Source organism: Ammospiza nelsoni, chromosome 1 (assembly GCF_027579445.1).
Source record: "Ammospiza nelsoni isolate bAmmNel1 chromosome 1, bAmmNel1.pri, whole genome shotgun sequence".
NCBI lineage: Eukaryota > Metazoa > Chordata > Aves > Passeriformes > Passerellidae > Ammospiza > Ammospiza nelsoni.
Window position 1 is genome coordinate 154,799,249 of NC_080633.1, and position 11,767 is coordinate 154,811,015.

General features: G+C 52.9%; 2 protein-coding genes across 2 annotated transcripts; one reads left to right on the plus strand and one right to left on the minus strand.

Moving 5' to 3' along the window:
• The first annotated feature begins 433 nt into the window (after positions 1-433).
• LOC132076651 (erythroblast NAD(P)(+)--arginine ADP-ribosyltransferase-like) lies at positions 434-9,986 on the plus strand. The gene is made up of 4 exons (XM_059477900.1): positions 434-1,175; positions 1,392-1,455; positions 1,797-2,010; positions 9,879-9,986. Exons 1-4 carry the CDS (start codon positions 434-436, stop codon positions 9,984-9,986), a joined length of 1,128 nt encoding a protein of 375 aa, XP_059333883.1.
• Positions 9,987-10,096: 110 nt separating this feature from the next.
• Positions 10,097-11,544, minus strand: LOC132076713 (erythroblast NAD(P)(+)--arginine ADP-ribosyltransferase-like). The gene is made up of 2 exons (XM_059478027.1): positions 10,791-11,544; positions 10,097-10,182 (listed from the first exon to the last, which is right to left on the minus strand). The coding sequence occupies exons 1-2, from the start codon at positions 11,542-11,544 to the stop codon at positions 10,097-10,099; spliced, it is 840 nt and encodes a 279-aa protein (XP_059334010.1).
• Between the last annotated feature and the right edge of the window lie 223 nt (positions 11,545-11,767).

Sequence of the window (11,767 nt, forward strand, 5' to 3'; positions counted from 1 at the left end):
GGGTTGAGGTTCTGGGGTGACACCAATGGAAGTGGGGAATGGGAGTGGGATTGGTGCCTGGGAACAGGTTGAGGGGGAAACTGGGGGGCTCAGGGAGTGACCCCAGGATTTGGGTAGGGATTCTGCTGGGGCTGAGGGGACTTGAAGTCATGGGAGTAGGATTGTGCTTCTGAGGGCCATGATACTGTGGGATTGGGGTCCCTGGGGCTGGGGGAGCTTGGGGAGGCATAAGTAATCCCAGGATTTGGGATCAGGGAGCTCAGATATGTTCAGGGGTCGGCTGGCCAGGAGTGCCTCCCTTCCTCCTGACCCCAGTCCCCTGCTGACCCCACTTCCCTCCCCTGTCCCTCACTGATGAATCCTCCCTGTGTCTCTCCTATGTCCCCTATGTGTCCTCCAGTGTCCACATTGGTCCCTGTGGGCTCTCCCTGCCATGGCTCCGCTGGCTCAGACACTGGCACTGCTGGCAATGGCCATGGCCACCATGGCTCTCGATGTGTATCGCCTGGACATGGCCCCAGACTCCTTCGATGACCAGTACCAGGGCTGTGGCCCTGCCATGAAGGCGGCATTGCCGGCCCTCAACCGCTCTGAGTTTGAGCAGAACAAGGAGTTTGCGGAGGTTTGGGTAAAGGCTGCAGCCGAGTGGCAGAGTCGGGGCCCCCCTGAGTCCCCTCTGTCCGCAGAGCAGGCCACCGCCATCATGGCCTTCTCAATGACTGACCCCAGAACATTCAATGATGTCCTGCGCGTGGTCGGGCATTCCCGACACGAATACCGAGACAACTTCCACTTCAAAACGCTTCATTTCCTGCTGACTGACGCCCTGGCCACACTGAGGGATGCTCAGAAAGGGCAGTGTCGGGACGCGTTCCTGAAGGTGTGTGACACCCGGTTCGAGACACAGCCTGGTGAAACCATCCGTTTCGGTCATTTCATGCCTGTGCTCTCAAGCAAACAAATTGGCGAGTGCCCTGGTGAGACAATGCTCGAGCTGCGCACATGCCATGGCGTGGAAATCCAGTTTTTCATAGAACATCCAGAACCTGAGATCGTGCTGATCCCACCCTTTGAGACCTTCAAGGTCACCCAATACACTCTGAAAGGGGACAAGACACAGATCCAGCTCCAGTCTACCGGGACCTACAGCAAATACAACTGCGAGTGGCTGCGAGGTAACACAACAGGGGACAATCTGGGGGAATGGGGACAGCCATGATAAGGAACAAGGGACAATGACAGTGACTGGGGATGGGGGACAGGGACACCCACAGTTTGTGGGGGAACAAGGATACCCTGGGCTGGGGACACCAAGTCTGTGGACACCCACTGTGGGCACAGGGACAGGAACACCCATGACAGGGAACAGGGATGGGGACCCCCACTTCCAGGAGGGAACAGGGACAGGAAGACCCATGCCAGGGACCAAGAGACAGAGACAGGGTTCTCCCAAGGGTACCAACTCTGTCCCTCTGATAAAGGCAGTGCTGTGTGGAGGGGCCCTGTGTACAAAAAAGGTGTGGGCCAGGACCGCCTCGTGCCACTCTGTGAAACACTGTAACCCCCTATAACCCCCATGGCAATCCCTGAAGACCCCTCACCCCTGTCACCTCTAAGCCCACCATGACTCCCCTGACTTCTCTGGCCCCTGTACCCTCCTGTATCCCCCCCCAACTCCCTGTCACCCTGTCACACTCATGCCCCCATCTCTACTGTCATGCTTAACCCCCCATTATGGCTATCCCTGACCCCTTACTACCCCCATGGCCCCACTGATTCCCCTCTTTTTCCCCCAGGTTAGTGTGTCTGCAGAGCTCCTTTCCACCTCGGAGAACTCCTGACCCCCACAGCCTTGGCAGTGGCCACCAGGATCCTCTGAGCCATGAGGCCATCAAGGTCACCAAAGGTCACTGTGGACACTGCGGCAGCTGTGACCACCAGGGTCACCAACACTCCCTCATCCCCAAGGCTACCACGGCCGCCCTGGCCAGTGTGGCCACCAAGACCATTGTGCAAATAAATTCTAATAAAAAATTAAATCAAAACAGTTCTGTTAATTAATTCTGACAAAGCCAGCAAAGAGAGACAATTCCTAAACAGGGCTCAGTGTCAGTCCCCGCACCAACAATCATGCGAATATCTCTTTCTCTCAGCCTCAAGAAGCATCCCTGGGGAGTATCCCCTTCCCAAGGGAGGAACCTCACACACTTTCATTGCAAGAAGAATATGAAAGAGGAATCTCTGTCTGACAGGACTGAATGTTCCCAGGGTCACATGATGGATAGCCAGGCCCAGCTCTGGTCTTTTAGCCTCAGTTGCCAACTTGAAGTTGATGATTTGAGTTGGTTTTAGCCCCATGCAGCATCAAAATCAGCACAAGACCTCTCTCAATGTTGACCTGATGGCCACAAATGGGCCATTGTCCCATGACCACATTCTCGGCAGGGCATCCAGCCACGTTCTGCAGTTCAGGGGACATTAAAGGCTGGAAACTGGGAGGTTCAAGAGGGCAAGGGCAGGTCTTGTCCCTGGGAACAGACAGTCCCCAGTGCCATCTCTGGCTGGGAAGGATTAGCTGGAAAAGCTGTGGAGATGAACCTAGGAGTTCTGGTGTGTTACCAGTGAAGCTGGCTCTGTGGCCTGGGGCCAGCAGGGATCCAAGAGGTATCAGGAAGAGCAGGGCCAGGAAGTCAGGGAGTTTTCATGCCCCTCTGCCCTGCCCAGGAGGGCAGATCCGGAATGCCGTATCCAGCTCTGCCCAGTGCCATGTCCAGTTCTGGGCTGCCCTGGACCCAATCCTGTGCTCAGGGATGATGCTGCCTGAGCTGGGAGGTTTGGCCAGATGCCCACTGTGGGTCCGTCCAGCCTGACCCATTCTGGGATTTGAAGATTCTGGCAGTTGCAGTTCAGGAATTGTCCACTGGAGGGCAGAAGTGAGCGCGGGGAAATCAGCAGCGCTGCGCATGCGCCGCTCCCAGCTGCAGTTCTGGATGCCAACAGCAGGCGGCAGCACGAGCTGCTGTCGCTGCTGAGCACCCGCCCCGCCCCATCCGGCCCCGGGGGCTCTGCAATGGTTTGGGATGGAGCCACCTTAAAGCCTGTCCGGTGTCAGCCCTGTCATGGGCAGGGACATCTTCCCCTGGGTTGAGCTACTCCAGGTCCTGCCCAGCCTGGCCTTGGAAACAGCCAGGAATGGGGCAGCCACAGCTTCTCTGGGCAGCCTGTGCCAGGGTGTCATCACCGTCACAGGGAAGGATTTTATGTGAAAGATGGGTGGTGATGTCTTTGAAAAACTACTCGGAAGGTTGAGGATCTTTACGAGAAATTTTGGTCAGTGTCTTTGTGGTGGTTTGACCAGAAAGAAGGGGGAATTCTGGGATGTTGTGGTCAAACCAATGGGTGCTTGGATTTTGATATTGGCACCTGGGGTAGCCAGTGGGTTTTAGGACACACCTCCGAGAACACCCAGGGGTTAAAAGCAGAGCTTCGGCCCTGGGAGGCTCTCTTGGGACTTCGAGGGACTGAGGTCGGAGCTCTCCCCCGTCCAGCTGCTGCCGCTGGGCGGGGGAGGGGCAGCCATACGGTAGGCCTGGGCCTGGACAGACATGGGAGTGAGGAGGCCCTGGAGGATGGAAGGGTGGAGGAAGAGCCCCAAGAGACATCGGACAGCCTGTCCCCCCCCCGTCCCCGGAGACAGATAGAGAGAGAGAGAGAGTGCAGCCTGTGTCGTTACCTTGAAATTCAGTAAATATGTGCTGGCAGCAGGCAGCCCAGCTGAGGAGATGGGGGGGGGGTGCAGCCAGGAGTCCAGCCACCTGGAGGAGTTTTTAACCCCTTTTGGACAATGAAAACCCTACAGAACATTAACCGTTCCTAGACGTGTGATAAGAGTGGAGGAGGACGAAGGAAATGAACCAGTGATGGGGGTCTGGACCAGAGAGAGAGAGAGTGAGAGATGTTGAAAGAAGGGAGAAGATGGAGTGGCATTTTATGCTGGACTCTTTTGTGTAGCCATGGACAGAGCTATGTTTCCGTGAGATACAGAGACTGAGTCCAGGGGGAGAAATGTCCCAGTGCCAGAGAAGATTCAGCGTGGGTACCCCTCGGCCCCAGGGGGTATATAAAATATGGGGGGGGACGGATGTCCCAAAGGTGAGAAGGTGAGATAGTGTGCTTTTCTGGAACTGGACAAAGCATCCTTAAAAAAAGACAACCCTGGAAGCAGCCCTGATCCCTGTTCGGTGGTGAGAGCACCGGGACAAGGACGGAAGAGGCCACCACGACACACAGAAGGACTCCCTCTCCTCTTGAGGAGCTGAAAGTCTGAGCAATCTGAAGGGTGGTGTTGGACCTAGAATTGGTGATTTTGGAGGATGTATTGTATTGGGAATTTAGGGGGGAAGGAGGGGGAGAGTGTTTTTTTTGTGAGGTTTTCATTTTCCTCGTGTTTTTTTGGGTTTTCTTTCTTTCTTTCTTTCTTTCTTTCTTTCTTTCTTTCTTTCTTTCTTTCTTTCTTTCTTTCTTTCTTTCTTTCTTTCTTTCTTTCTTTCTTTCTTTCTTTCTTTCTTTCTTTCTTCTTTCTTTCTTTCTTTCTTTCTTTCTTTCTTTCTTCTTTTGTGGGTAGTTTAGTAATTGTTTGTGTGTAGCTTAGTTAATAAAATTTTCTTTATGTTTAAGTTTGGAGCCTGCTTTGCTTATTCCTGGTCACATCTCACAGCAGACACCGGGGAGAGGGTGTACTCATGGGGGCTCTGGCTTTGCCAGGCCCAAACCATAACAGTCTTCAAAATGGGTCTTGATATCTCTACACCAGCACACATGTGGTTTGCCATAGAACCCTAGTGGCTTGGCCAGAAAGTTTGAAGTCCTGAACATTCATCTAATAAGAGAAATTGTTCCCACACAGTCTATTCCATAACCCACACAGCCTGAACTTCTGAGCTTTGGGAGAAAATGCCAGCTTCAAGGGGGATATGGTGTAGGTGGTTTGGGAATGCTGCATCTTCCCGGTACCTCAGCCAAGGGGAAAAGGGAGAGGGCAACATGCATCCAGGAGTACGGGATAAAAGGAGGCTGCGTTCTCCGAATCCTTGAGAGAGAAACCCCACAGGGAATATGGCTGTGGTACCTCTATCCCTTTATTCCAATCAAGTTTCAAGATTACTTTTTGAACACTTGGATTTTTGTAGTGTGGCTTTTCCTCACATACTGAAGGTGCTGGGTAGAGCTTAAAATCTGACTGGCAAAAATGAGAAAAGGCTGTAAAAGTATTTACACAGGACAATAAAAGTGACTGGAAGCAGTGCAGAAAGAGATAAAGGCAAGCCCTACTACAGCCCTGGTAGTGGGCCACCAGTATTGTCTTAGACACGAGGTAAGGAAGGCCACTGTGGTCTCCACAATCACCAGAGCCACCACTGTGACCTCCAGAGAAAAGAGGCAACCAAAGCTACCAAGGCCACCACTGCCATTTTGCCTGGGTGGAATTAAGGAAAAAAAGACGAAGAGAAGACAAAAAAAAACCCCTACCAACTCCCCACCCCCCAACATTTCATTAAGTGCCCTTTACTTCTTTGCCAATTCATTAATTTGCATTCTTTCCCAAATCCTGTGAATTCCCATATATTCAGGACTTAAACCAAACCAAACTCTATTGCCGCATCCCAATTAATTTAATTAGAAAGAAATAAGAGGAATGTTTCTTTACAAATAGATTGTGTGAATCTGATGTTTGATGAGGCCTGGGACTTGTAGAGAAGGAAGTGACTGGAGAAACTATCAGTTTCAGAAAACGTTCTTCATTGACATGGACTTCTGCTCAGACAAGGTCCTGCCAAATTCCTGAATTTCAAGAAGAAGAACAGAGAAATAAAAGGCTTATGAATAATGATTTCCCTGCCCAGGGTGAAGTCAAAACTCATTTTAATGGTCATGTGTCAGTGTTACAGAAGGGCGGGGTGCGTAGTAAGGGGAACATTCAGTAGATGGATTGGGAAGTGTGCACCTTTCAAATGCCTCAGGCAATGGGGAAGGGGAGTGGGAGATATGGCCAGGAAAGCCCTCCCTGGACCCCACTGCTGTGAGCCCACCAGCATCATTCCTATATCCACTAGCCCCCACAACCCCACTCCCAGTCCCATGTCCCTTCCCCCTTAGTGTCACCCCAGCCCCTCTGCAGTTCCCGAGCCCAAACCCTGGGAACAATCTCTGATCTCCCCAGTGTCCCCTCAGTGTCCCCTGTGCCAATCCCAGTCCTATGTTTACCCTTCCATTTTTTCCCCCCAGTGCTCCCCTGATCCTCAATCTTACTCCCAATCCTCTGCAAATTTCTTGTAGCGCCGGGCTGATTACAAACCCCGACTGAATCCCTAAAGCCACTCCCTCAGCCCCCACTGTCCTCCACAGCCCCATCCCAGAACCTAGTTCCAATCCCAGTCCCTTGACCCTGTTGGTGTCACCCCAGTACTCTAACCCAAATTGAGAGGTCACTCCTTGCCCCCACAACACCCCTCTGGAGCCCCCATGGTCCCACCCTGCAATCCCAATCCCATGTCTCCCCCTCCATATGACCCCATTGTCCCCCAGTCGCTGACACCAAATTGGCTGGAGTGAACTCCCTGATGGAACTGGAGGTATCAGAAAGCCAGAATTCTTTATCAGCTGGGACTCAGCTGATATCTCCTGGACCTGCAGCTCAGGGGGGACTTTACCATGGGGTATTTATCCACCACAATTATAAATATTCATTAGAAGGGGCTTCTTAGCTAACACAGATGCATCACTTTCTCTGGAAATAATTTGCATGGTTCTGCCACTTTCTGGAAGTCCTTTTATGGTACTAGAGGGTCATCCAAAGGGTTTCTGGGTGTGGTTTTCACTGATTGCCCCAATATGCCAGATGACCTTTCCTGCAACTTCTGCTTTTTGCAGGTGCTGCTCTTTCAGTGGTCAAGAACTTGGAAAAGAGCCTCACTGGAGTTCCTTTATCTGTTTCTCCATGGACTCCATCCATGTTCATCCTCCTTACCCACACTTCTCTTGCCTTTCCTTGCTTTTACCCATTCATTTCAAGCTCAATCCTACATCTTTAAGGCATATGAAACTTTCTATTCTCTCTTATTGCTCAAACCCCACAACCCCAATCTCACTGTTCCATCTTCCCCCAATTCCCCCCAGTCCCACTCCCCATGGCTCACTGAGTTGCTGCCACATCTCAGATACAAAATGGGGTCCCCTATCAGATGACATCCCCATAGGCATCTTGAGTCTGGGCTTGATCTCTCGTGGAAGTTCCTGGGTGACTCTCCTGGCCTTTTTGGTGGGGCAGGAGAATTTCTGGACCTCCAAGAAGTGATCCACCAACACCAGGAAATATCTGAGCCCATGTTGGCATGGTAGCTCAAAAAAGCCATTTGCCAGTAATGCCCAGGAGTGTTTCCTCTTTCAGTGATGCTTGGAGGTGATGGTTTTGAATTCAAAGAGTTCTTTTGAAAACATATCAGGCATTGCTCTGTAACAGATCTGACACCCCTTGTGGACACAGGGACAGGAACACCCATGACAGGGAACAGGGATGGGGACCCCCACTTCGGGGAGGGAACAGGGACAGGAACACCTGTGCAAGGGGACAAGGGACAGTGACAGAGACAACGACCTCCACAGTGTTCCAACCCTGTCAATCTCTGATAAAGGCAGTGCTGTGGTGATGGGAAGAAAGTGACTGAGAAGCTATCAGTTTCAGAAAACGTTCTTCATTGACATGGACTGTTGCTCAGAGAAGGTCCTGCAAAATTCCTGAATTTCAAGAAGAAGAACAAAGAAATAACAGGCCTATGAATTTTAATTTCCCCACCCAGGGTGAAGTTAAAGCTCATTTTAATGGTCATGTGTCTGTATTACGGAAGGGAGTGGTGCATAGCAAGGGGGTTGTGCGGTGGCTGGATTAGGAAGTCTGCACCTTCCAACTACCTCACCAATGGGGAAAGGGAGAGGAAGATATGGCTGGGAAACTAGGATAAAAAGGAGGCTGCATTGTCCAGCAATTTGAGAGACTTCATGAGAAAATGCCCCATGGCCTCATCCTATGATCATGAATAAAATGACAGAACTCTTCTGTCTCCTTTGTGCAAGGAAATCTCTGTCGAAGGTGAATTTTTCTGCTCAAATGTTCGAGAGCAAAATAATTTCACTTGAATCCTAAGTAGTGTGCTTAGCTTCAGCCAGAGTCTCATCCACAAAATGGTAGCTCTGCCTCCTATACCCCTGGTGTTGCATCAGCCAAATACACATCCATAAGAAGTCATATATATTCAAACATTTCCCTTCTACAGCCCTGGCTCCTCCCAAAATCTTCCAGCTGACTCTTCCTTGCTGTCTGTTGGTGGAGACTTTCCTGCCGTCTGATTGGAGGTGAGGTGTTGTCATGCCACACCTCCCCAGAAAAAAATTTTCCCATTCCCAGCTGCCCCATGGAAGGGGCACAGGTAAATGCCCTCCCTCCACATCTTCCTAACCACCCCTGACAACCAGGGCCATCTGGTGGCAAGAATACAGAGGGAGGAAAGGAGACTAGGAGAATAAATGTGGTTGTCCAAAAAACAAACCACAATCAAATAACCATAAAAACTAAACTTCTCTTAACATACAAACAATATTCATCCCTAAATTGTGAGAGCCAAACATCATGTTACCCATCTATAACAAAGCTGTGGCTGCTCCACTCCTGGAAGGGTTCAAGGCCAGGCTGCGCAGATCATGAAGCAGTCCGGCCCAGGGGAAGATGTCCCTGCCCATGGCAGGGCTGGCACCGGACGGGCTTTAAGGTGGCTCCATCCCAAACCATTGCAGAGCCCCCGGGGCCGGGATGGGGCGGGGCGGGCGCTCGGCAGTGCCAGCAGCTCGTGCTGCCACCTGCTGTTGGCACCTGGAACTGCAGCTGGGGGTGGCGCATGTGCAGCGCTGCTGATTTCCCACGCCCACTGCTGCCCTCCAGTGGACAACTCCTGAACCACAACTGCCAGAATCCCCAAATCCCAGAATGGGTCAGGCTGGAAGGATCCAGAGAGGGCACTTGGCCCAACCTCCCAGCTCAGGCAACACCATCCCTGAGCCCAGGATTGCATCCACAGCAGCCCAGAACTGGACACAGCACTGGGCAGAGCTTGACACAGCCCTCCTGATGTGTCTCACTGGGAAGGGCAGAGGGGTACAAACACTGCCTGAACTCCAGGCCCCATCCCTCCTGATACCCCTTTGATGCCTCCTCGTCCTAGGACACACAGCCAGCTCACTTGTCACCCACCAGACCCCCAGGTTCATCACCACAGCTGCTTTATCAGATCCCATCCAGCCTGGACTGGCACCAGGGACTGTCCCCCCCCAGAGACAGGACCCCCCCTCGCCCTCTTGAATCTCTCAATTACCAGCCTTTAAGGTCCGCCTGAAGTGTAGGATGCTATGCCTGGAAAGTGGCCGAGGGACAATGCCCAGTTTGCGAAAATTGTAGCTACTTTGAGAGGGGTTTTGTGCTGATTTTGGTGCTGAATCAGGCTAAAACCAGCCCAAATTACCAATCCTAAATTGACAACTGAGGGTGAAGCACCAGAGCTGTACCTGGCTGTCCATCATCGGGCCCTAGGAATGTCCAACCCACTCTCAGACAGCGACTCCTCTCCCCTATTCCTGTTTAGATTTATTCAATGGAATTATTTTGAGAGAAGTATTTAATAGAATTGCTTTGCACATTGATACTGGTGGACACAGTAGCTACAGTGGCTGTTGTAACTTTGTGGCTCAAGGAGTCCTGGTGATCAAGGTGGCCACAATGGCCTTGGTGGTTACAGTGAGCATGGTGGCCAGAGTGGCTGTGGTGTCCGCAGTGCCACAGTGACAATGGTGGCTGCAGTTACCTCATGGTGGCAACAGCTGTGATGGTGGCCATAGTGGCAGTGGTGGCCTTGGTAGCCTTGGTGACCTTGTTTCTCTAGGGGTCATGGTGATCTTGCTGATCATGGCGGCCACAGTGACAACAGTGACCTTGGTGCCATGATGGCCATGGTTGCCATGGTAACCGCAGTGACCTCGGTGGCCTCCTGGCTCAGAGGATTCCGAGGGCCCCTGCCAGGGCAGTGGAGGCCAGCAGGAGTCCTCCAACGTGGAAGGGGGCATTGGGGACACTCCCACCTAAGGGAAAATATGAGCATCAGGGGGACCATGATGAGAGTGAAGGAGTCAGGATTTGCCATAATGGAGGCTTGGGGTTACAGGAGAGATGGGGCCATGAGGTGACAGAGTGTCGGGGGGGGGCATGGAGGGGGACAGAGGTCAGGGAGGCCAGGGGGGTCTTGGTGGGCTTAGGAGTGACAGGGGTCAGGAGGAGTCAGGGATTGCCATGGGGGATTACAGGGTTTTAGGGAGTGTCATTGGGGGTCCTGGCCCACCCATGTTCTGTACACAGCAGCCATCCCCACAGCACTGCCTTTATCAGAGAGGGACAGGGTTGGTACTCTGGAGGGTCCCTGTCTCTGTCCCTGTCCCCGTCCCCATCCCTTGTCCCCTGGCACGGGTGTTCCTGTCCCTGTTCCCTCCCGGAAGTAAGGGTCCCTGTCTCTGTGCCCTGTCATGTGTGTTCCTGCCCCTGTGCCCACAATGGGTGTCCCCAGAATTAGTCTCCCCAGCCCAGGGTATCCTTGTCCCTCCACACACTGTGTGTGTCCCAGTCCCCCATCCCCAGTCAGTGTCATTGTCCCCTGTGCTTTATCATGGCTGTCCCCATTCCCCCAGGCTGTCACCTGTAGCATCACCTCCCAGCCACTCGCAGTTGTATTTGCTGTAGGTCCCGCTGGAGTGGAGCTGGATCTGTGTCTTGTCCCCTTTCAGGGTGTATTGGGTGACCTTGAAGGTCTCAAAGGGTGGGATCAGCACCACCTTCTCTTCCGGCTGTTCGCTGAAAAACGGGATCTCCACGCCATGGCACGTGTGCAGCTCAAGCATTGTCTCACCAGGGCACTCGCCAATTTGTTTGCTCGGGAACACCGGCATGAAATGACCAAACCGGATGGTTTCACCAGGCTTTGTCTCGAACCGGGTGTCACACACCTTCAGGAACGCATCCCGACACTGCCCTTTCTGAGCGTCCCTCAGCGTGGCCACGGCGTCGGTCAGCAGAAAATGCAGTGTTTTGAAGTGGAAGTTGTCCCGGTATTCCTGGCGGGAACGCCCAACCACGCGCACAGCATCATTGAATGTTCTGGGATCAGTCATTGTGAAGGCCATGATGGCAGTGGCCTGGTCTGGGGACAGAGGGGACTCAGGGGGCCCCCAACTCTGCCACTTGGCTGCAGCCTTTCCCCAAACCTCAGCAAACTCCTTGTTCTGCTCAAACTCGGACCAGCTGAGGGTCACCAATGCCGCCTTCATGGCAGGGCCACAGCCCCGGTACTGGTCATCGAAGGAGTCCGGGACCATGTCCAGGGGGATCACATTGACAGCCGTGGTAGCCATGGCCATTGCCAGCAGTGCCAGGGTCTGAGCCAGGAGGGCCATGTCAGGGAGAGGCCACATGGACCAGTGTGGACACTGGAGGACACAGAGGGGACACGGGGAGTGTTCCTCAGTGAGGGACTGGGGAGAGGAGTGGGGTCAGCAGAGATGTGCGTGAGGGGGAAGGGAGGCACTCCTGCCCAGCCGACCACTGGACATGTCCAGGTTCCTTGATCCCAAATCCTGGGATTACTTATGCCTCCCCAAGATCCCCCCACTGCTCAGG

What these genes read in the sequence shown, in the direction of transcription:
- LOC132076651 (XM_059477900.1), top strand. Translation starts at nt 434, where the DNA reads ATGGCTCCGCTGGCTCAGACACTGGCACTGCTGGCAATGGCCATGGCC. An exon ending in CAACTGCGAGTGGCTGCGAG is followed by an intron (nt 1,176 to 1,391) that starts GTAACACAACAG and finishes CCCCACTTCCAG; the next exon opens with GAGGGAACAGGGACAGGAAG. An exon ending in GAGACAGGGTTCTCCCAAGG is followed by an intron (nt 1,456 to 1,796) that starts GTACCAACTCTG and finishes TTTTTCCCCCAG; the next exon opens with GTTAGTGTGTCTGCAGAGCT.
- LOC132076713 (XM_059478027.1), bottom strand. Translation starts at nt 11,544, where the DNA reads ATGGCCCTCCTGGCTCAGACCCTGGCACTGCTGGCAATGGCCATGGCT. An exon ending in GCTGGGAGGTGATGCTACAG is followed by an intron (nt 10,183 to 10,790) that starts GTGACAGCCTGG and finishes ATTTTCCCTTAG; the next exon opens with GTGGGAGTGTCCCCAATGCC.